At 60.7% G+C, this 22,925-nt stretch overlaps 1 protein-coding gene across 5 annotated transcripts; it reads left to right on the top strand.

The window, feature by feature from the left end:
* The first annotated feature begins 3,982 nt into the window (after positions 1-3,982).
* FMNL1 (formin like 1) lies at positions 3,983-22,544 on the top strand. 5 transcript variants are annotated; one of them, XM_027667887.1, is made up of 28 exons: positions 3,985-4,061; positions 10,281-10,364; positions 10,574-10,657; positions 10,739-10,812; positions 11,365-11,448; positions 11,743-11,877; positions 12,746-12,871; positions 13,120-13,228; positions 13,450-13,526; positions 13,610-13,703; positions 13,987-14,061; positions 14,694-14,804; positions 14,884-15,033; positions 15,128-15,229; positions 15,313-15,550; positions 15,758-16,063; positions 16,180-16,301; positions 16,788-16,990; positions 17,368-17,602; positions 17,697-17,765; positions 17,884-17,964; positions 18,714-18,843; positions 18,927-19,090; positions 19,338-19,439; positions 19,699-19,785; positions 19,971-20,094; positions 20,386-20,477; positions 21,044-21,129. In XM_027667887.1, exons 1-27 carry the CDS (start codon positions 4,017-4,019, stop codon positions 20,475-20,477), a joined length of 3,303 nt encoding a protein of 1,100 aa, XP_027523688.1. In that variant the 5' UTR covers positions 3,985-4,016; the 3' UTR covers positions 21,044-21,129. The 5 variants fall into 5 exon arrangements, with proteins under 5 accessions (XP_027523690.1, XP_027523688.1, XP_027523687.1 ...); XM_027667886.1 differs by lacking the exon at positions 20,386-20,477 and having other exon boundaries at positions 21,044-22,544; XM_027667889.1 differs by lacking the exons at positions 12,746-12,871; positions 20,386-20,477 and having other exon boundaries at positions 3,983-4,061; positions 21,044-22,544.
* The last annotated feature ends 381 nt before the right edge of the window (positions 22,545-22,925 follow it).

The raw sequence follows: 22,925 nt of genomic DNA, 5'->3' as shown, positions 1-22,925 counted from the left end.
CAAGGGATCTGATAACCCTGGGTTTACCCTGGGCTGCACAGTCTAGGTCTGGGAATGCTTGTTTGGATGAGGGAATGCTGCCTGGGTAGCTCCAAAGTCAAGAAACAGTTTGTTTGTTGCTTTGTGCACCTACAAATTCTGTGGAAACCCCCCAGAAGATACAATGTCCTGCCTGAGTGTTTTCCAGGGAATTGAAATTAATTAAAAAAACAAACTGAAATCAGCCTTAATGTAAAAAATGTAGCCCTGTGCACATGTTGAAGATGATTATTTGAATGTGTCGATTCTAGAACGGGTTTTTTAAGGACTTTTATTGCAGGGAGTGAAGAGCCTTGGGGTAATTTGGGTTGTCAGATAAACCTTAATGTATCAAACACCAGAAAAGAGCTGAAAGGAGAGAAGACACGAGGGTATGAGGACTTGGCGGTGACAAGGACGTGGTGGTGACAGAGGCAGGGGAGGCTCAGTGGAGGGAGAAGCTGCAGGTGCTGAAGGAACCTCAGGAACACCTGAGTTGTGATGCTTTTACCTCTCAGCGAAGCTCCCCAGGGGAGTGGGACACCCCGGTGGGTGTCCCCACTTCCCAAAGGTCCCAGCCATGTCCCAGCCAGGTCCTGAGGGGTCAGGAGGCTCTTTGTGGTCACAGGAGCTCAACAACCATCACCCCAAGGTGCAGCACCCAGGGGAAGAGCAGAGGAGAGTCATGAAGTCCCCCCAACCAAGGGACCACAGCTGGTTTGGGTGGTCTGGATCCAATCCCTGTGCCTGGGGTTGGGATGAGGAGTGGGCAGGACACCCCCCTCCCCCCCAACCTCGTCCTCCTGGTATCGCTGGTGCAAGGACTGCCATGTCCAACCTGCACCAAACACCTCCAGCAGCCCCAAAATCCGGCCTTGGCTCTCTTTCCAGCTCAGTTCTGTGCCCGTGGGAATCAGCAGAACCCAAAATCCCTCATGGAACACCTCCCTGTGCAAAGGGGGCCACGAGCCCTGTCCTTCCCAGCGCAGAGATCCCGTTCCAGAGCCGGCTCTGGCAGCTCCATCCCCCACCGCAGCCCTGCCCGCGGCCAGGAGATGGTACTGTTGGGCTGGTCCTGCTCCTCCCGGCATCCAGAGCCTCGGCTGCCCCTTCCCGAGGTCCTCTCACCTTTCCCAGCCGCGGGCAGGAAGGTGTTGCCAGCGTGGGCCTGGGAGCTCTGGCAGCACTTGGGTTTCATCCCAAACAGGTCACCCAGAGAAACTGTGGCTGCCCCTGGATCCCTGGAAGTGTCCAAGGCCAGTTTGGATGGGGCTTGGAGTGACCTGGTGGAAGGTGTCCCTGCTCATGGCAGGTGGGACTGGATGGGCTCTAATGTCCCTCCCAGCCCAAAGCATTCCATGATTTTATGATCCTGGTGTGCAGCTGGATGCTTATGGGGGTCCCAGACCTTTGGGGTCCCCTCTGCCCAATAGCAGAGCCCGTCCCCGGTGTGGGACAGCTCTGGGGGCAAGCCCTGGCCCTACACATGGTCCTGGTGACATCTTCCCCCTGAACACCCCTCTGGGACTGCATTGGGGTGGCTGTCCCTGTCCCCACCAGGCGTCACAACTCCTTCCCTTAAAAACCCGGATCAGGGAATGAGACACCGAAATATTTAATGAAACAAAAATATTTAAACCACAAAATGGAGCTTTGGAAAATGAGAACAAACCCGAATGTGGGTGACCCCAATTTTGGTGCCGCTGAGCTGCCCCATGGCTCCTCCCCAACCTCCCGAATCCCCACGGATGACGCAGCGTCACGCCGGGGGAACCTCGGGAAGCGGTGGCGTGTCCCCCACCTGGAATTTGGGGTTTGCAGAGGGCGGGACAGGTCGGCAGAACAGGTCTGGCACGTTCCCCTGGTCCCTGCGGTGCCGAGGGCCGGGTCTGACACCTCGGCAGGGCTTGAGGGGACCGGAGATGCCGCGAGAGCCGGACGGACACGGTGACGTTGGAGTGTGGCCTGGGAGCTGTGGGGAAAGGTCTGGACCACGGTGGATCCGGGGGTACTGGGATCCCCTCCGGATCCATTGCCCACCCATCACTCAGCTGATGTCTCCTCGCATCTTAGGCTTGGGCAAATTTTACCAGATCTCAATAAATCTCACCGAGTGGCACCAAATCTCACCAAATGTTGGTGAATCTCACCAGATCTCACCGAGTATCGTCGGTGAACCTCCCCAGATCTCCCTCAGTCTCACCAAATCTCAGGAAATCTCACCAGATCTCAACAAATATGGGCAAATCTCAACAAATATTGGTGAATCTCACCAAGTCTCATCAAATCTCGACAAATCTCAATAAATGTCCCCGAATGTCACCAAATCTCACCAAATATTGGTGAATGTCATGAAATGTCACCATATATTTGCGAATCTCACCCAATCTCAGTCAATCTCACAGAATTCCACTGGCCCTGTCCCACGAGCCCCCTGCCCGTGGCACCCCTTGGGGAGGTGGTTCTGCTCATCTGGCTTTATCCCGGCCTGTGGAGCAGCGGGACCATCCCGGGCTGTAAAATAAAATAAGATCAATAATAAAATGAAATCATTACGATTTTAAAATAAAGGAAAATAAATTAAAATCATAGACAATAAGAAATCAAAGTGTAAATGAAATAATAAATAAATAAAATGAAATAACACATAATAAAATAATAAAAAATAAAATAAAAACAAAGTATATAATAGAATTGTAACAAATTGTTATAAGATAAAAAGGACATAAAATAAAAATTAAAATAAATGAAATGATAAAAAATAAAAATAGAGATTTTAAAATAAAAAATAATAGAATGAAATGAGATTGACATGAAATAATTTATTGAAATGTAATAAAATAATAAATGCGTAAGTTAAGAAACAAAATAAAAATTAAAGCAAAAATTAATTATATAAATAGAATGAAAGTAAATTAAAAAAGTAAAAATGTAATAAAAGCAAAACCAATTTGAAAAAGAAAAATAAGGGAAGATAAAGTAAAATAAAGATAAGTAAGGATAAACTAAACTAAACTAAATTAAATTGAGATAAAATAAAATAAGTACAATTTATTTTAAAAAATAATAATAAATAAAATACATTAAAATAAAATTTAAAAATAATAAAAAATAAAGTTATGAAAATTTATAAAAATCTAATAAATAATAAAGTAAAAAAATTAAAAATAACAGAAGATAAAATAAAAAATAATAATAAAAATGAAACAAAAATAAAATAAAAATAAATAAAATAATAAATTGTAACAAAATAAGTAACATTTATTTAAAAATAAATAGAAGACATTAAAATAAAAAATAAAAATAGAAATGATAAAAAATTAATAAAATAAATAAAAATGAAGTAAAATAAATAATTAAATAAATAAGTAAAATAAGTAATACAAATAAAATAAATAATAAAATAAAATAAAATAAAAATGTCAAAAGATAAAATAATAAAAATAAAATAAATAAAATAATAAAATATAATAAAATAAATAAAATAAAATGAGGTAAAATAAAATGAGTAAAAGTTAATTTAAACAATAAATCAAAGACATTAAAATAAATATTAAAAAATAAAAAATAAACAAAAAATAAAATATTAGTAAAATAAATGAAATAATAAATTATAACAAAATAAATAAAATATAAATGAAATAAAATATAAAATACAGCCGGCCGAAGCCCGGCCGCAGCAGCGCCGCTGAGCTCCCTCCCCGCAGCCGGGGCAGGTGCCGGGGCCGCCTCTGGCTGCGGCCGGGGCGGGGGGGGGGGGGGGGGCGGGCTGAGGCGTTTATAGCGCGATAACGCCCCGGAGAAGTTGCAAACGCCGGCGAGCGGGGACGGGCGAGGACGAAGCTCCGCGCGGAACCGCAGCCGCCCCGCACCGCCCGCCATGGGCAACGCGGCCGGGGGGCTGGAGGGGGGCGCGGCGGGGCGGGAGCCCCGCGATCACCGCCCGCAGCCCGGGCCCCCCCCCCGCCGCCGCCGCCCCGCCGCCCCCCCGCCAGCCCATGCCCGGGGCCGCCGAGCTGGAGGAGAGGTTCGGCCGCGTCCTGGTGAGCGGGGACGGGGGTTCGGCGGGGAGACCCCCCCGGGGAGGGGGGAGGGGGTGCTGGGGGGGATCCGCCGTGGGGGGCCCGGACTTTCCACGGGGGACCGGCTGGACGGGGTCCGGAGCTGCCGAGGGGGTCTCCGAGCATCCCTGCCGGCACTGGCATCGTTAGCATCGGTATCACCGTCGTCATCACTCTAATTACCATATTTTTACTATTATTCCATTAATCATTTAATTTATTATTTAATTAGCATTCTTATTAATAACGATGACTTCCCCCTCTGCTACCCCCTTCCCCCGGGGACACTCAGCCCTGCCCCGGGATGAACCCCCAGCCGCCCCCGTTGCTCTCACGTTTGGAGGGGGGTCCCAGCCCCCCAAACTCTTGGGGTGACCCCGAGTCCCGGACCCCGCGGAGGCTCCGCCATGGCGGGATCGGCGGCAGGGCCGGAGCGCCGCAGGCAGCCGGTGCTGCGGATGGCGGTGCTTCACTCACCTCTTCCTCCTCCTCCTCCTCCTCCTCCTCCTCCTCCCCGCAGCTGGGGAAGCCCCCCGGCATCGCTCCGGGCCTCCCGCTGGGGGTGGGAGCCGCGTTCCCATGGGATGAATGGACGGATGGATGGATGGATGGATGGATGGCAGCTCTTGGAACACGGGGCGCTGCGGGAGATCGGCTCCGTCCTTGAGCGGGGCTGGCCGGCCGTGACCTTCGCGCCGGGATGGCCGCAGGGAGCCGACCACGCTCCGCCCGCGTCCCTGCCCTCCACAGAAATGCTCCGTGGAAAAAAAAAAATCGCTGTTTTAATCCCGTGATCCCCCCGGGATCCCGGGAGATGGAGCCTGTTCGCCGATCCCGTGCCGGGAGCGGCCGCGGGCAATGAGCTCCCATGGATGCAGCGGGATCGGCTCGGTGGGATCCCCCATCGCAGCCCCTGAGCACGAATTACTTGGAAGCTTTTAAACTCATGGCATTTGGGGGATTATTTGGGGATGAGCATCTCAGCCAGAGCCTCTGGAGCTTCTCTGCCCCCAGCGTGGGCTCCAGGGCGGTGGCAAAGGGCTGTGCCAGGCGGGACCCCCGTGGGACCCCCGAAACCCCGAGGAGGGGGTTTGCCGTGGGACGCCCATATTGGCGGGTGGCTGAGCAGGGTGGTGGCGCCTGAGATGGCTCCGAGTGTCACAGCAGTGGTGGCAGGAGGGGACAGGCAGCCGGGGAACCTCGGGGTGTTTCCGCTGCAGCCGCGAGGCCCCAGGAAGCGCCGCTTTCCGCCAGGCTGGGTCCAGCAGGTTGGAAATCCGGAAAAAAAATGGTCAGAAAAGGGAAAAACGGTGCTCCAGGCCCTCGGTGCCACCCTGTCTGCCTTCATCCCGAGGGAAAGCCCTTTCCCAGGAGCAGGGGGCATCCAGGGGGCTGCAGATGGGAACCGGGTGTCTTGTGAAACCAGTTGTCCCAATCCCGCTTCCTCCTTTTGCAGGGTCCCTTCCGCCTTCTCACAGCCTGGGGGGATGGGACGGGGGGTCCTTCTGCCCTCACCCACCACAAACAGGTTCCTTGACTCTGGATTCAACTTTTCCACCTCCTGAACTGGTGAGATCAGTGATGGAGCAGAAGGTGATGAGCTGGGAATCTCCCGGTGGGACATGATCCAGATCTGACACGTTGCCGTGGTTACAGTGATGCTTTGAGAGCTCAGTGCAAACCACTTTTGGGCTGGACATCCCGAACTAGGAGAGCTGTTGGGGCAAAGCCTTGGCAGAAAAGCTAATGGGGGAGCCCAGGGGTTCCAAACTGCCATCGGGAAGGGGATGGATAAATCCACCACATGCCAAGAAATGAGGAATTTAGTTTTCCCAGAACTTAATTCCCCAAAAGTTGGCTCCTTCCCAGCTGGGGCACTGTGGCAGATGTCACTTTGGCAGAGTGACGGGAGGGTTGTCCTGTGCCAAGTGGTTTGAGATGTGCCGAGGTGGCTTTTTGGGATGGAGCGGAGGAAGAGCATCTTTGCTGCTGGGATGGGGATGCTCAGATGCTCCTGCTTGGAGCAGTGAGGATTCTTCTCCCTTTGCACATCAAGAGGCAATACTGGGAATATAGAAGTGAAATTGCGAGTTGGGGTGTGGTGGAGGGAAAGCCAAAATCACCTGGGAGCGTTAGGCTGGAGCCTTGGGAATGGGGGCCAGTGGGGACGGGGTCTGCTCCATCCAGGAGCTTTCCCTGATCTGGACTTTGCTGCCTCTTCTCCCAGGTCCTGGGGGAGCACATGGCACACGTCACAGCTGCAGATGTTTGCAGATGTTTGCAGATGTGCTCTTGGCCTCAGGGACGGGTCACCAGTGAGCCCTGGCCGAGTGTCGGCCTCGACTCAACCAGGAAACAAAGCTGGTGCTCGGCTTCCTGCTGGATCCACCCCCAGCCCGGTCCCAGCCCAGTGTCCAGGGCTGGCTGGGTGATGTGGAACTGTGCTGGGGTGTCCCCAAGGGGGACGTGCCCTGCGTGGGGAGGGAAAGGGTCTGTGAGCCAAGAGCCACTGAATCAGGGACTGGAGAGGGTGTTTGTCCTCATGCAGGACTCCCCCGTGTGAACCAGGAGGGTATCCCGGGGTGGGCAGGCAGGGATCCAGCAGGGATGAGGACATGGGGGCAGAATCAGGCTCCTCTCCCCAGCCTGCGCTACAGCAGCTTCCCAAAATAGAGCCAGAGCCGCAGGCGGCAGCGGCCGCCCCCTCAGCCACCTCCCCCCCGGCGGGACCGACCGTCCTGGGGACCCGCCCGCTCCTCCTCCGGCCTGTCCCCGCCTGCCACGGGGAGGGGTTGGGACCTGGATGGATCCAGGGAGGCCCTGATGGGATGAGCTCACCCCGGGAGTGTCACCCAGCCTGGCTTGCTGCATGCTGGGGGTCAGGGGAGCCCGGTGTGGGCTGATCCCAGGATCCTCTGAATCCAGCCTGATCCCAGGATCCAGCCTGATCCCAGTGCTGAACCTCAGCAAGAGGCAGTCAAGGTCACTGGAGGGAACACCATGGGACAGCTGGCACTGGCATGTCCCAAACCCCCTCCGGTGGGAGCATCGCGCTCCATGGCCACGAGGGATGGAGCATCCCAAGGCTGGAGCACCCCAAGGCTGGAGCATCTGAGGTGTGGAGCATCCCAGAAGCCCCACACAGGGGTGGGATGAGGGTGCTGGGTGCCAGCTGGAGGGTGCTGGATGAGGGGAGGTGTGATGTGGCTGCTGGGGGCAAGTCCCTGTGGCTTCTCCATCCTTGTCCCCCAAAGAGGAGGAGGAGGAGGACTGATTCCTTTGGTCTCCCAAACACCTGGAAATGTTTGTCCTTCCTGCAACCAGAGCCCCTAAATCACCACCTGGGGTGAGTCCCTGCCTCATCCCCTTCCCTGTGGTGGGCAGGGTTGGTGCCTGGACTGGGATAACCTCCTGTACCATGTGCTGTCAAGGCTTTCCATCCCCTTTCCATGGATGCACATCCCCTTGTGCCACAGAAATGGTGCTCCCAGAGTTCAGCCTGGTTCTCAGGCAGCTCGTTGGAGTTTTGCAGCACAAACCCTCCCGTGGAAGATGCCAGAATGTTCTGTGCCAGGGTTTGGAGCAGAGCTCGGCTCAGCCCAGCTCCGCTCACGTGTGGAACAAAAAGAAGTGTCTGACACCCAAAATAGCTCAGTCCCCCACTGGCCAGGAAAGGAAAAGGTCGTTTTGTACCAGAAAATGATGTCGGTGCTGCTTCACCTCCCCCCAGTCTTGGTTTTATTGTCAGGCAAAGCCCGGCTCAACCCCACAGCCCATGTCAGCTCCCAGCTGGCAACAACCCGGCACTGGGCACGGCTGGGATGGCACTGTGGGCTCCGTGGCACCTGTGTCACAGCAGGGGACATTTGGGGCACCCACTGAGTGGCATGGTGGGCTATGAGGCTGGGGGAGGCTGGGAAGCCCCACACGGGAGTGGGAGGAGGGTGTTGGGTGCCAGCTGGAAGGTGCTGGGTGAGGGGAGGTGGGACAAGTCCCTGTGGCCTCTCCATCCTTGTCCCCCAAAGAGGAGGAGGAGAAGGAGGAGGAGGAAGAGGAGTCCTTCCTCTGACACCTCTGGGGTGCTCAGCTGCTGCTCTGCCCCACATCACCCCACCAGCCAGCCCCACATCACCCCAGCACCCAGCCCCACACCTTCCACACCACCGGTCCCCCCTCCCCAGCAGGAAACGAGAACCGGTTTCTTTGTTTCTTTGTGCTGCTGCTGACGCTTCACAGGAGCCACTTCCTCCCCCCCAGCACCACATGCCCACCCGGGACGCAGCCACCACCCAGTTTGTACCCGAATTGTGCCACATCCTGCCACCCCTCCCAGCCCTGCCCTCGAGGAAGGGACTGCGGGGCCTGGTGGGCAGAGCCACCCCTGCAGGGACATCCCAGCATCCCCCTACCCCCCCTGCACCCCTGTGGGGAGTCCTGTCCCCCTGGAAACACAGAGTCCTGGTTTGTTCAGGTCCCACACGAGGTGAGTGGAAGAGCTGGTCCATGTGGCAGATGGCACACGCCTCTCTGCCGAGGGGAGTGTCCCACAGAGGGTGCCACAGGTGCTGATGGAGCTCTAGGTGGGGTGTTTGGGTGCATGGTCCCTCTTGGCACAGCCCTGTCCCTTGGTCCGACCCTCCTGGAGGACCTCACCCATCCCAAGGATGGCAGCTCGGGGACCACGAGGACAGGGCTGCCCTGCGATGGGGACATCCAGGTGCTGCTGTCACTTTGCCCATCCCAGGACCCACCTGGCTCCAGTGGCTTCATGGTGAGGTTATTTCTGACCCTGCACCCTAATTGTACCCCCTGCCCAGCTCCCCGTGTGAGCCATCCCCTGGCCACATCCAGCTCCTCCCACCCACATCTCCCGGTTTTGGCTCCTTGCGAAAGCAGCTCGACAGGTCCTCGGTGGGGGCGGTGCCGAGGTTCCCCTTCCTGCCGCCACCGTGGCACCTCTCGTCTTGGCCCTGCTCCTCTGTGGGCAACCCACCCCCTGGGAGATGCCTTTCCCCAGGGATGTGGTTGTTCCAGGGCTGCATGCACCCCACGTCCCCGTCCTTGTCACCAGGGCTGGGGTTAAAGGTGACCTGGGGCCGGGCAGTGCCTCCCAGGCGAGCTGATCACCAAAAACTGGGTCTTTTGGCAAAATAAACCACCCGAGCTGAGCTCCAGCCTGGCCCGGGCCATGGTGGGACACCCCGTGGTGTCCTGCCGTGTCACCAGAGCACCCTGGAGGCGGGAGCTGCCCCGGGGCCTCCCGGAGCAGTTTCGGCAGCGCCTGGTGCTGCTCCGAGAGCGGAAACCACGTCACGTCCTGCCGGGGCAGCTGAGGGGGCTGTGGTTGTGCAACGGTGGCACGGAGGGACACCAGCCCCTGCCCTGACATCATGGCTCTCAAGAAACACTGATTTCCCCAGACGGGCCTGTCACGCACCCCTGGCTGTGGGACGGGGCGGTGACTGTCACCCTCGAGCAGGGCCCGGCCTCCTGGGCCCCTCAGCTGTGTCACCAACCTGTGTCCCCACCCCTCAGCCCGGGCACTTGGCGCACTCATGGCATGGATGGACGGGGCCAATTCTTCCTCCTGTCCCCCACCTGCCTTCCCCTTGGGGACCCCCGGGTGGGGACATATCCATGGGATGCTCACATTGTGGGAATGGTGGTGTTCCCATCCTTCCACCAAAGTCCCCATGATTCTATCAGTGTCTCCATCCTGGCAACGGTGTTCTCATTGTCCCATCGGTGTCCCCATCATCCCCCCAATGTCCCCATCATCCCACCAGTGTCCCCATTGTCCCACTACTGTCCCCATTGTCCCACCAGTGTCCCAATCTTCCCACTGGAATCCTCATGTCCCATCAGTGTCCCCATTGTCCCATGAGTGTCCCCCTCCTTCCACCAGTGTTCCCATGTTCCACAGGTATCCCCATTGTCCCACCAGTGTCCTCATCCTCCCACCAATGTTCCCATTGTCCCACCACTGTCCCCATCATCTCACTGCTGTCCCCATCTTCCCACTGGAATCCTTAAATCCTACCAGTGTCCCCATTGTCCCACTGGTGTCCCCATTGTCCCACCAGTGTCCCCATCCTCCCACTGCTGAGCGAGGACAGCTGGTGCTGGGTGAGCAGTGGGTGCTGCAGCCCTGGGGGGTGTGTTTGGGGTGACCCCCCAACGCTGCCACCCTTCACCCCACAGAATTCCATGAACCTGCCCCCAGACAAGATGAAACTGCTCAACCAGTACGACAACGAGAAGAAGTGGGAGTTGATCTGTGACCAGGTGAGGTCTGGGCTCCCTGTCCCCAAGTGCCACTTGTGGCACCCGGCTGTGCCCAGCACTGCCACCCACCTCGTTAGTGGCACGGCACCTCGTTAACCTCATTAAGCATTGATGGAGCGCAGGGCTGGGGACAGGGACACGGTGGCTGCTGTGCAGGTCCCTGTGCCCTGGCAGGTGGCCCAGTTTCAGCCTCTCCCTGGGGTTTGTAGGAACGTTTCCAGGTGAAAAACCCTCCGTCCGCCTACATCCAGAAGCTGAAGAGCTACTTGGACACAGGTGGTGTCAGCAGGAAGGTGAGGGGTCCCCCCTTCACCCCGACCCCCCGGTCCCCATCCCACACAGGGACAGTGCCAATGGTTGTCCCCATCCCACAGTTCAAGAGGCGAGTGCAGGAGTCCACGCAGGTGCTCAGGGAGCTGGAGATTTCCTTGAGGACCAACTACATCGGGTAAGGATGGAGTGTCATTGTCACCCAGCGCTGCCACCATCCCCGGGATGGGGATGGACACGCTGCTGGCTCTGGATGGGTGGTGACAGCAGGATGTGGAGGCTCGTGGCCTCATCCTGTCTCCCTGGAGGGGCTCTGATGGGAGGCTGGGGGTGCTGTAGGACCCGAACCCCGTGTTGGCTGTGGTACCCCCTGAGTGCCAGGAGGGACCCTGCTCCCACCCAGGGTGTCCCAACCCCTTGTGGGGTGGTGGGTGCCCATGGTCCCCAGGGCCAGGCTGTCCTGTCATGGCAGCAGTGGCAGTGGTGGCAGTGGTGGCAGTGGTGGCAGCAGAGCCCTCGGGCTGTGCCCCCCACACATCAGGAGTGGGGTTTCCCATGGCACTCACCTGCCTCGGAGAGCTGCCAGCTCATGGTGCCACCTCATGTCCCCAGCGTGTCCCACCCTTGCTGGGGACCTCTGACCAGGGGCTGGCTCTGCTGAGGGTCTGGGGGCAGGGGAAGGGAGGATGAGGGGGGCTGGTGGAGCACACTAACCCTCTGCACCCTCCAGCTGGGTCCAGGAGTTCCTCAACGAGGAGAACAAGGGGCTGGACGTGCTGCTGCAGTACCTCGCCTTCGCCCAGTGCTCTGTCGCGTACGTGCCTCCCGGGTGTCCTGTCCCCAAGGCCAGGATCAGCCTCCCCTGGGGCTCAGTGGGGCTGGGGGTCCCTGGGGGTGTCCCCAAGGCTGGGATCAGCCTCCCCTGGGGCTCAGCAGGGCTGGGGGTCCCTGGGGATGCCCTCCCCTGTCATCGGAGCAATGGAGCTCTGGATGCTCCATGGCTGGGGTTGAGCAGGGCACCCCCAGCATCCCTGGAGACTCCAGAGGGCCATCTGCCCACGCTGGGGTGCCACATCTCACCCGTCCCCGTGTCCCCACGGGCCGCCAGGTATGACATGGAGAGCGCAGATAACAGCAGCCCCGGCTCCGACAAGGGCAAGGAGCAGTCGCTGGAGGACCTGAACAAAAGCACCTCCTCGTCCCCCACCCAGGGCTCCTCCAAACCGCGGCCCCTCACTGTAAGGTAACGTGTGGTCCCGTCCCCAACTGTCCCCTGTCCCTGTGCCGTGTCCCCCCCGCTCCCCGCCTCGCTGCACCCTCCCCCCCTCCCCGGCCGCGCCGTGCTTGGAGAGGGGCCCGGCAGGGAGACGCAGGCCCGGCCCCAAAAATGGGTCTCCATAATAGGCCCGGTGCTAAAAGTGGGTCCCCAGTGCTGGTTTGGGGGGAAAAAGCTCTCAAGGGCTGAGCCCTGCCTGGAGCTGGGCTGGATCTGTGCCCCCCACTGCGACCCTCGTGGGATGCTCTGGGTAAAACCCAGGAATAAGCAAAAATTGGAGGTGCTGGAGGTTTTGAAGGGAGCAAATCACACCCCCCTGGTTTAAAGCCGGGTCGGAGGAACGGGCCTGTGTCCCCCCAAGCCGGTGCCAGTGGCTGGTGGCTCTCGCTTGGCGCCGCTCGCCCGCAGCCCCGTCTAACCCCGCTCTTCTCTTGCACGCTGCCGGGGACGCGCTGACGGTAGGTGACGGTGACGGGGCACCGGAGGGACGGGGACACCCCACGGGACCCCGCTGCTGGTCACCGGTATCGGGGACAGGGCCTATAGGGCATCCCCGGTGGGCGGGGGGGGATCCCGGGGACACCCCACCGCGGTCACCCCGGGAGCTGTAACGCGGCACCCCGGGGAGCGCGGGGGTCCCTCGCAGTCTGGAGCAGCTCCGGAGGAGCCGGGGTGTCCCTCCCAGCCCCAGGGACAGGTCAGGAGGGGACGTGGCACCCGCAGGAGGGTCCCGTCCTTTGTCTCCCACCCCCGTGTCCCCGAGCGCGGGTGCCCCCGGGGCGGCGCGGGAGCCCCGTTTCTCCCTCCTGTCCTGCAGGCTCTAACGCGCCTCCAGCTGCTGCCTCTCGAACCAGCACATCCACACCCTCCTCCGCCACGTCCGCCCCAGCGCCCCCTGCGGTGCCCCGGGCAGCGATGGGGACAGTGCCCCCAGGTCACCCGGCAGCTCCTGCCCGCCCCGGTGAGCCTCCGAGACCACCCGTGCGCACGAGGGGGCCCCAAAACCCATCCCATCGCCATCGCCCCGTCAACCCACCGCCCCGAGGGCTTCTAGACGGGCACGGGACGCGGGGCTTTCTCCCGCGGGTGTTTCTCTCCCTGGTGTCCCCCCGCCCCCCCGCTGCCACCCCCCGAGCGCTGCCCCCTCCCCGCTTTGCGCTGCGCCCCCGGCACCCCCAGCCCGCGCTCAGCCGCGCTCTCCCCGCCCAGGCTGAACCCCTCGCACAGCAGGAAGACGCTGCGCAACTCCCGCCTCGTCAGCCAGAAGGACGATGTCCACGTCTGCATCATGTGCCTCCGCGCCATCATGAACTACCAGGTGGGAGTGGGCGGGATCCGCGGGCATCCCGAAAAATCCCCAACCCCCGCGGTGCCGGCGTCGGGGTGGGACCTGCTCTCCATCCCCCTGCTCTGAGATGTCCTCACTCAGCCTCCTCTCTGGTGGGCACCTGGCATGGGGGTGGCCCAAGATCCCAGAGCGTCCTCGGGGTGGGGGCAGGAGGACACCGACCCCATTAATGCTCCTTTTTGCCCCCCAAGTCTGGCTTCAGTCTGGTGATGAACCACCCAGCCTGTGTCAACGAGATCACCCTGAGCCTCAACAACAAGAACGCCAGGTAAGACCTGCCCCCTGTCCCTGTCCCCCTGTCCCCTCGCCCACCTCACAGCCCTGACCCCCTCACACTCCATGTCTCCACAGGACCAAGGCCCTGGTGCTGGAGCTCCTGGCTGCTGTTTGCCTGGTCCGAGGTGGCCACGACATCATCCTGGCTGCCTTCGACAACTTCAAGGAGGTGAGTCCCCAGCAGGGACAGCCTCCTTGGGTTCCTGGCTGGGTTCCTGCCTCAGTGTCCGTGTGTGTGCAGAACCCTGCCCCATCCTGACCACACCCATCCCTGGCTCACCCGGGGATGCTCCAGCCGCTGGGCTTGATGTCCCCACGCCAGCGCGTGTCCCCAGGGCCAGGTCCCATCAGGGTTGGGATGGTGCCACTGGCGGGTGCCTCGTGCCCTGCCACCCCTCTGGGCACCCCCAGCCGTGTCCCCCTGGCCCTCAGCCCCCTGCTCCCCCCCCCAGGTGTGCGGGGAGAAGAACCGCTTTGAGAAGCTGATGGAGTATTTCCGAAACGAGGACACCAACATCGACTTCATGGTGAGCGGCTCATGGGACCGATGCTCTGCTGTCCCCAGGCCATCATGTCCCCAAGGGCTGCTTAGCCACCAAATGTCCTGGGGGTGCCCTGTCCCAAGGGCTGCCAGGCTGTTGTGCTGTCCCCAGGCCACTTGTCCCCAAGAGCTGCTGAGCCTCTGTGCTGTCCCCAGGCCTTCAGGTTCCAAAGAGCTTCTCAGGTCACACTGGCCCCAGAGCATCATGTCCCCAGGGGCTGTTGAGCCACCCAACTGTCCCCAGGCCATCATATCCCAAGGGCTGCTGAGCCACCGTGCTATCCCCAGGCCTTCATGTCCCCAAGGGTTCTAAGCCACCAGACTGTCCCCAGACCTTTATGTTCCTGAGGACACCACACTGTACCCATGCCATAATAGCCCCAAGGCCACCATGCTGTCCCCAGGCCTTCATGTCCCCAAGGCCACTGCGCTGTCCCTAAGCCATCGTGCCCCCAAGGGCTGCTGAGCCACTGGTCCTTCCCCATGTCCGCGGGGATGTGAAGCCACTATGCCCTCCCCAGGGGCACCTTGTCCCCGAGGGCCACCACCCCCCATGTGCTGCCTGGGGCACCGTGTCCCCAGGGGCTGCGGTGCCACCCCCGTGCCGTGTCCCCGCAGGTGGCCTGCATGCAGTTCATCAACATCGTGGTGCACTCGGTGGAGAACATGAACTTCCGCGTGTTCCTGCAGTACGAGTTCACCCACCTGGGGCTGGACCAGTACCTGGAGGTGGGTGATCCCGAGGGCTGGGGGTGCTGGGGGGGGACACACCACCGTCCCTGACCGTGCCCCGGCTGTCCTGCGGCAGAGCCTGCGCCTCACCGAGAGCGACAAGCTGCAGGTGCAGATCCAAGCCTACCTGGACAACGTCTTCGATGTGGGGGCCATGCTGGAGGACTCGGAGACCAAGACAGCAGTGCTGGAGCACATGGAGGAGCTGCAGGAGCTCGTCAGCCAGGTGGGCCGCGGGCGCGTGGGCAGGAGCCGCTGACGCAGAGCCCTGAGGGAGGGACGGGGATGGGGCTGAGCCGGCGGCGCCTCGTCCCCCACAGCTGACAGAGAAGCTGCAGGATGCGGAGAACGACTCCATGGCCAAGATAGCAGAGCTGGAGAAGCAGCTGAGCCAGGCACGGCGGGAGCTGGAGGCGCTGCGGGTGAGCACCCACGGGAGGGCTGGGGGTTTGAGGTTTGAGTGGGACGCCGGTGACACTGGTCCTGGGGGTTGTCACCTCTCCAGGAGCAGCTGAGCCCCCCACGGCCGCCCAGCCCGCCGTCCCCGCGGCCACAGGAGTGCTACCGGCTGGCGCTGGAGCGGCGGCTGGCGGAGCTGGAGGAGAAGGGGCTGGTGCAGATCCTGCGTGGGCCCGACGGGGACGTCGCCATCGAGATCGTCCCCGTTGTCATAGAAACGCCGGCAGCCCCCGTGGTTGCTGGAGAGGCCACCGCCACTGTCACCACCGTCACCACCGGCACAGGTACCATGGGTGCGAGGGGGTGAACCCTCCCTGGTGGGGACAGCAGGCACAGAGGAGGGGTGGCAGCGTGTCTCTGGGCAGAGAAGCTGGGGCAGGGACGTGGGGACGTGCCCAGGGACACAGAGTCCCTCGGTGGCAGAGGGGATGTGGTGGTGGCACCGTGTCCTGCCGTGTCACCGTCTCACCCACCTCTTCTTTCCCTTGCAGATGCTCCGGCTCTGGCTCCAGCCCCACCTCCCCCACCAGCCCCTGCTGCCCCGCCACCCCCACCCCCTCCACCCCCCCCACCATTACCAGGGGCTGAGCACGTCCCCCCACCACACCCCGCCCCTCCTCTGCCCACAGCCACCATCCCCCCCCCAGCCCCTCCACTCCCGGGTGCCCAAGTGCCACCACCCCCCCCACCGCTCCCAGGGGGGCTGGAGGGCCCTGTCCCCCCCCCTCCACCACCCCCACCCCTCGGGGGGGAGCTCCCAGCCGGGCCTGGTGCCCCCCAGACTGCCAACGGTTCAGGTGAGTGTGGCCCAGGGATGGTGGGGACGCCCCCCAGGTGAGCTCTGGGGGCACCCAGGGGTGGTTTTTTGACTCCCTCACCCTGTGACGTGTCCCCCTTGCCCGTGACCCCGCAGTGAAGGTGAAGAAGCCCATCCAGACCAAGTTCCGCATGCCCGTCTTCAACTGGGTGGCCCTGAAGCCGAGCCAGATCGACGGCACCGTGTTCACCGAGCTCAACGACGAGAAGGTGCTGCAGGTGAGGACAGGAGGGGGCTGGGGGGCCAGAGGGACTGGGGGGGCCAGGCACAGGGGGTCTGGGTGGGTCAGAGCTGCAATCCATGCTGAGGTTGCCCCCATACCCACCCTGCACCCACCCGCGGTGTCACAGGGCTGCTGGAGGAGTTGGAGGTTGGAGCAGCTCCTTGGCACCATGGAGAGGGACAACACAGGGTCTGGCACCCTTCTCCTGTCACCCCATCCTTGTCCCTTTGCTCCATCCTCATCCTCACATCCTGTCTTTTTCTTCTTCCTCATCTCCATCCTCTGGTCCCCTTGTGCCCTCCTTACCCCCTCCCTGTCCACTTGCTCGTTCCCTCTGCTTGTTCCCTTGTTCCATCCTCACCCCTTGTTTCATCTTCATCCTCTCACTCCTCTTCCCCTTATCATGGTCCTCTGGCCTCGTCCCCATCCCAGATGTCCCGTGCCACCTCCCTGCTGTGCCCTCAGCCCTGTGTCCCTGCAGGAGCTGGACATGAGTGACTTCGAGGAGCAGTTCAAGACCAAGGCACAGGGCCCTGCCCTGGACATCAGCGCCCTCAAGGCCAAGGCCACCCAGAAGGCCCCCAGCAAGGTGACCCTCATGGAGTCCAACCGGGCCAAGAACTTGGCCATCACCCTGCGCAAGGGCGGCCGCAGCGTCCAGGACATCTGCACTGCCATCGAGACGTGAGTGTCCCCTGAGAGGGGGGACGAGGGGGGACAAGGGCGGGCACAGCCTGGCTGGAATGAGGGGTTGGGATGGTGTGGGGTGTGCTGGGATGCAGGGACCAGATATGGAGGGATGGAGGGATGCAGGGACCAGATATGGAGGAATGGAGGGATGCAGGAACCAGACATGGGGACAGAGGGATGCAGAAACAAGAGATGAAAGGATGTAGGGACAAGACACGGAGGGATTCAGGGATGTAGAAACCAGATATGAGAGGGAGGGATGCAGGGACAGAGATGAAGGGATGGGGGGACCAGCTGTGGGGGCAGAGGGAAGATGGGACCAGCCGTGGGTGGCAGGGGGGTTGAGGTCCGAGGTGTCCCACCCCTCACAGGTACGACCAGCAAGCCCTGAGCCTCGACTTCCTGGAGCTGCTGCTGCGCTTCCTGCCCACCGAGTACGAGCGGACGCTGATCGGGAAGTTCGAGCGGGAGCAGCAGCCGCCGGAGGAGCTGTCGGACGAGGACCAGTTCATGATCCGCTTCAGCAAGATCCCACGCCTGGCCGAGCGCATGAACGTCATGATCTTCCTGGGCAACTTCAGCGACACGGCCCAGCTGCTCATGCCCGTGGGTGCTGGGCACGGGCGGGCTGGGGGCTGGGAAGGGCTGGGGGCCTCCTGCAACCACCTCATGTGCTCCCCTCCCTCCCTCCCTCCCACAGCAACTCAACGCCATCATCGCCGCCTCCATGTCCCTCAAGTCCTCCAGCAAACTGCGCCACATCCTCGAGGTGAGAGCTTTGGGGTGCATGTAGGGTGCTGGCAGGGTCCCTGTTGGCTCTGTGCCCCCCTCCCCCAGGGTGCCCTGTCCACCCCAGGCTGTGTCCCTGAGCCATTGTGTCCCTGCAGATTGTCCTGGCCTTCGGGAATTACATGAACAGCAGCAAGCGTGGAGCAGCCTACGGCTTCCGCCTGCAGAGCCTCGACGCGGTAGGGCCGGCGTGGGGCTGCTCGGGGGCACTGGCACTGCCAGGGACCAGCCCCGGGCACAGGGGACACAGGGACCTGCTGGAGGGATGAAGGGACGTGGGATTCAGTTGTGGGGATGGAGGGATGGAAGGATCACCTATAGGGTTTGGAGAGGCATGGGAAGCAGCTATAGGGATGCAGGGAACAGCTGTGGGAATGGAGGGATGAAGAGACCATCTAAAGGGTTGGAGAGGCAAGAGGGGGGGGGGAGTTAAAGGGATGAAGATACTCAGGAACTGGCTGTGGGGTTGGAAGGATGGAGAACAGATCTGGAGAAGTGAAGGGATTCAAGGACCATCTGTGGGGATGAAGGAAGATGGGAAGCAGCCATGGGGATGGAGAGAGGAAGGCCACATGTGAACATGGAGGGGATGTAGGGATGAAGACTCAGTCATGGGGATAGAGGGGTGCAGAATGAACTGTGAGGTTGGAGGGATGCAGACCCAGCCACAGGGATGGAGGGATGCAGACCTGGTGGTGGGGATGGAGGGGTGCAGACTCAGCCATGGGGATGGAGGGATGGAGGGGTGCAGACTCAGCCATGGGGATGGAGGGATGAAGAATGAGCATGGGCATGGTGGGATACAGACCTGGCCGTGGGGATGGAGGGATGCAGACCCAGCCACAGTAATGAAGGGCCAGCAGAGCCTGCCCTGGGCAGGGTGAAGGGCTGGTTGAGGAGGGTCGGGGCTGACCCAGCTCTCCCCCAGCTCCTGGAGATGAAGTCCACAGACCGCAAGCAGACGCTGCTGCACTACCTGGTGCGGGTGATCACGGAGAAGTACCCGGAGCTCACGGGCTTCCACACCGAGCTGCACTTCCTCGACAAGGCGGGCACAGGTAGTGCCCACGGGCCCTGGGCTGAGGTTGTGGCAGCCCCTGGTGCTCCCAGCCTGCCCTGAGCCCGCGCCCTCCCCCCGCAGTGTCCCTGGACGGGGTCCTGCAGGACGTGCGGAGCCTCCAGCAGGGCATGGAGCTGACCCGCAGGGAGTTCCTGCGCCAGGACGACAGCCCCGTGCTCAAGGACTTCCTCAAGGTCAACTCAGAGGTGATGGAGAAGCTGCAGGCTGACAGCAAAACTGCCAAGGTGGGTGCTGGGGTGCTATGGGGGGGGCAGAGGATAGGATTGTGTCCCCCATTCCTACATGGGAACACCCCGGGGTGCTCCCACCTCTGGCCCATCGGAGAGGCTCCTGGTTGGGATGTGGCTCCAGCAGGAGAGCTGGGAGAGATATGGAGTGGGATGGTGAGGTGGGAGAGGCTGGAAGGAGGAGGTGGGTGTTGGGTGCTGCTGCCCGGCCCCTGCCCCCACACCGGGGTGTCTGTGCCCGCAGGAGGCCTATGAGTCGGCTGTGGAGTATTTTGGGGAGAACCCCAAGACCAGTCCCCCCACCACCTTCTTCCCCATGTTCATGCGCTTCATCAGAGCCTACAAGGTAGGAGAGGGCAGGGGGTGTCCTGTTTCTGAGGGTTGGGAGGGGATTTGGGGCGTCTGACCTCACTTGGGGCAACGAGCAGAAGCCACGGGTGAGGCTGGGGCTCATGGGGCTGGGAGACCCTGGGGCTTGGGAATAGCCTTTGGGATGGTCAGTGATGCTGGAGCTGGACTGGGGTGAGCTGGGAGCTTTGTGGGGGGCTGCAGTCCTGCAGCAGGAGTCCCCTGGCTCAGCACACCCTTCCTGCCCCTCTCCCAAGAAAGCAGAGCAGGACATTGAGCTGTGGAAGAAACAAGAGGCTGCGGCCAAGGAGGCAGAAAACAGCCCCACCGAGCAGCAGCCGGAGGTGAAGGAGCTCCCGTGTCTGTGTCCTGGTGGGGTCCCAGCTCCAGCCCCAAGTGGGCTGCGTGAGGAGGGACTAAACAGGCCCTGGGGAGGGAGAGCTGGGCGGGAGGTGAAGGTGAGGGCACCCCAGGTCTGTTGGGGGGTGCAGGGGTGGCCACGCCTCTCACCCACACTGTCCCTCCCCAGCTGCCCATCCAGAAGGCCAAGCGGCAGCAGATGGACATGATTGCTGAGCTCAAGAAGAAGCAGATGGTGAAGGAGCCTCTCATCTACGAAGGCAAAGATGGGGCCATTGAGGACATAATTTCAGGTGAGAGATGATTTCACATGAGGGGTTGAGTGTCCCTCCCACCTCAGACCAGCACTCGGTGCCAGCGGAAGACCCTCAGTCTGGGGGCTGCAGAGGCTCTCAGAGGGGCTGGAGGGTCACCAAGCCCCACTGCAGGGATCAAACCCATCTGCAGCACCTTCCCATGCCACATGGCCAAGCTCTCCCTGCCCTGTCTCATAGCTCTTCCTTCTATTCTGCTTCTTCCTCTTCTCTCCTCTCTCCTGCTCCTCCTCCTCCTCCTCCTCGCTGTCTCTGGACCGCTCTGCTCAGCTCTGAAAACTGTCCCTTTCACGGCCCGGACGGGCAAACGCTCGTCCCGGCTCTTCTGCGACGTGAGTTACAACGAGGAGAGCCCTCTGTAGGTAACGTGGGGCAGGGGCTCGGCGCGGGGGGCCGGGGGCTGCCGGGCTGTCCCACCCGCCGGGGCTTCTCCCCACGCTGCACCCAATCCCGGGGGCACCCCGGCATCAGCCCCCCCGATACGGGCACTGACAGCCGAGGGTTGGGGTCCCACGGGCTGATTGTTTGTAGCTGCTGCTCCTCCTGTCACTGGATGTGGCTCTTGGCTCCTTCTGAGCGTTCTTGTACCCAGACGGGCAAATCCCGGGCAGAGAGACGTGACAAGAGGGAAGGAGAGGTTGAATGTTGGGAAGGAATTCTCCCCTGTGAGGGTGGGGAGGCCCTGGCACAGGTTGCCCAGAGAAGCTGTGGCTGCCCCTGGATCCCTGGAAGTGCCCAAGGCCAGGTTGGACGGGGCTTGGAGCAACCTGGGCTGGTGGAAGGTGTCCCTGCCCATGGCAGGGGATGGGACTGGATGTTCTTTAAATTCCTTTCCAACCCAAATCACTCCGTGATTCCGTGATGGGTGGTGGGTTCCGCCGGGTGTGCAGCGAAGCTGAGCCGGTCCCTGCCCTTCCCCCCGGTGCAGATCTGCGGAACAACCCGTACCGGCGGGGGGACAAGGGCCGCGGCAGCGCCAAGAAGCGGCCGGCGGGGCAGGGCCTGCAGGCCACGCCGGACATCGCGCTGTGACCGGCGCCGGCCCTGCAGCTCCAGGACCGGGGCAGGACCATCCTCCCGACGCAGAGGGGACCACAGGATGCCACCCCACTGTCCCGGGGCTCCGCGGGGGGACAGTGCCCGCTCCGAGCTGCTCCAGCCGCTTCCCGTGCCAGCTCCCCCTGCCCGCCCCGGGCTCTGGCGCAGGGACCCCCCCGTGCTTGCTTGGCGATGCCCCTGAGCTCCTCTCCCCCAGGCTGCAGGGCTGGGGGACCCTCCTGGGTACGGGCAGGGATGGGGGAGCACAGAAAGGGCTCCAGCTTGTCCTGGAAGGCAAAGAGGGGCTGCCCCGTCCCTGCCCCGGCGCTGCTCCATCGCCCGCCCGCCGCGGCACCAGCCCCGCACTGGTGTGTCCCACTCCTCAGCTTGCTGGTGCCTTGGATTCCCGCTGCGGGAGGGGAGTGGGTGTCACCCGGGACCCGGCGGTCCCCGCACATCTCCCGCACCTCCCTCGGCCCCGCAGAGCCCCCTGAGAGCCGCGTCCTCCTCCTCTGCTGCAGAGCTCCCACCCCGGGCCCCTCCCGTCCCCCGGGGCCCGGCAGCGGTGCTATTTTAACAGGGATTTTCTAAGTCTTCCTTCAAATTCCTCTGCGCTGCGGGAGCAGGGAATGCAACACCCACATGCGGGGTGTCCCCAGGATCCCAAGGCTGTGCCGAGCAGCAGTTTCCAGGATCCCAAGGCCGGGCTGTTCCTCGCCGCAGGGGAGGCTCCGGAGCTGCGACAATCAGCAGCAGGGACAATCTCTGCGAGGTGCTGACACCTCTGCCCGCCTGCATCCCCCCAAATCCACCTCCGCCGTTGGGACTGGAGCCTCTGGGATCCCCCGTGACCGTCAGCCCGGGGGGCAGGAGCTGCTCCCTGTGCTGGGCAGCCTCCAGCCAACACGATCCCAAAGGCTGCGGGGTCGCTGCTGCCGCCAGAGAGGCCCCAGAGCTGCACGAGCCTCCCGGTACCGCACCGGACCCGATCCCTCGATCCCTCGATCCCTCGATCCCTCCTCCCCCGCCCCGCTGCTGCCGAGTGACCCCCAGCCCCGCACTGTGGCAATTAAACCCCTCAGTGCATCCACTTCGTTAAACGGCCCCCGCTGCCAGGATGCGGCTGCACCTCCCTCCTCCTGTCCCTCCTCGCCAGTCCCGGCTTTAGCCCAGCTCAGCCCAGAGCAGCCGCTGCTTCCCGCTGTATTTAAGCTGCTTCAGCGCCGGCTCCGCGTCACCCGGGGAGGGGTGGGGAATGAATGTGTAACTTATAAATGCCTTTAAGCCAGAAATGTAAACCATTAACTGCTCATTTGTATACATTATTTTTATATACTGAAGGCCTGTTTAATTCTAAAGCAGAACTGGTAATAAAACGTCTCAGAGGATAATAAAGGACTTTGTCGGGGAGAAGGTTGGTTTGCAGGGAGGGGGGGATGCTGTGAAGGAGGGAGGGAGGGAGGAGAGGATGGAGAGAAGGAGGGAAGGAAGGACCAAGGTCCAGAACAAAGCCCAACATGGGCTGTTCTACACTGGGCTGGGCTGTCCTTGGAGCCAAGAGGGGGATGGATGGTGCTTCCCTAAGCTGAGTTGTACCTTTCCAGAGAAGTCTAAGCCCTCCCCTCCACTCTGCCCTCATGGGATCCCACTTGGACCACTGTGTCCAACTCTGGGGTCCTCAGGAAACAAAGGACCTGTTGGATCAAGTCCAGAGAAAGTCATGGAGATGCTCCAAGGGCTGGAGTCCCTCTGCTCTGGAGCCAGGCTGGGAG

This window comes from Corapipo altera, unplaced genomic scaffold, assembly GCF_003945725.1.
Source record: "Corapipo altera isolate COAL_440 unplaced genomic scaffold, ASM394572v1 174, whole genome shotgun sequence".
Lineage (NCBI taxonomy): Eukaryota > Metazoa > Chordata > Aves > Passeriformes > Pipridae > Corapipo > Corapipo altera.
This window is presented reverse-complemented; position numbering and strand designations above follow the sequence as displayed.

What these genes read in the sequence shown, in the direction of transcription:
- FMNL1 (XM_027667886.1), top strand. Translation starts at nt 4,017, where the DNA reads ATGCCCGGGGCCGCCGAGCTGGAGGAGAGGTTCGGCCGCGTCCTG. An exon ending in GGGAGTTGATCTGTGACCAG is followed by an intron (nt 10,365 to 10,573) that starts GTGAGGTCTGGG and finishes TGGGGTTTGTAG; the next exon opens with GAACGTTTCCAGGTGAAAAA. An exon ending in CAGGTGGTGTCAGCAGGAAG is followed by an intron (nt 10,658 to 10,738) that starts GTGAGGGGTCCC and finishes CCCATCCCACAG; the next exon opens with TTCAAGAGGCGAGTGCAGGA.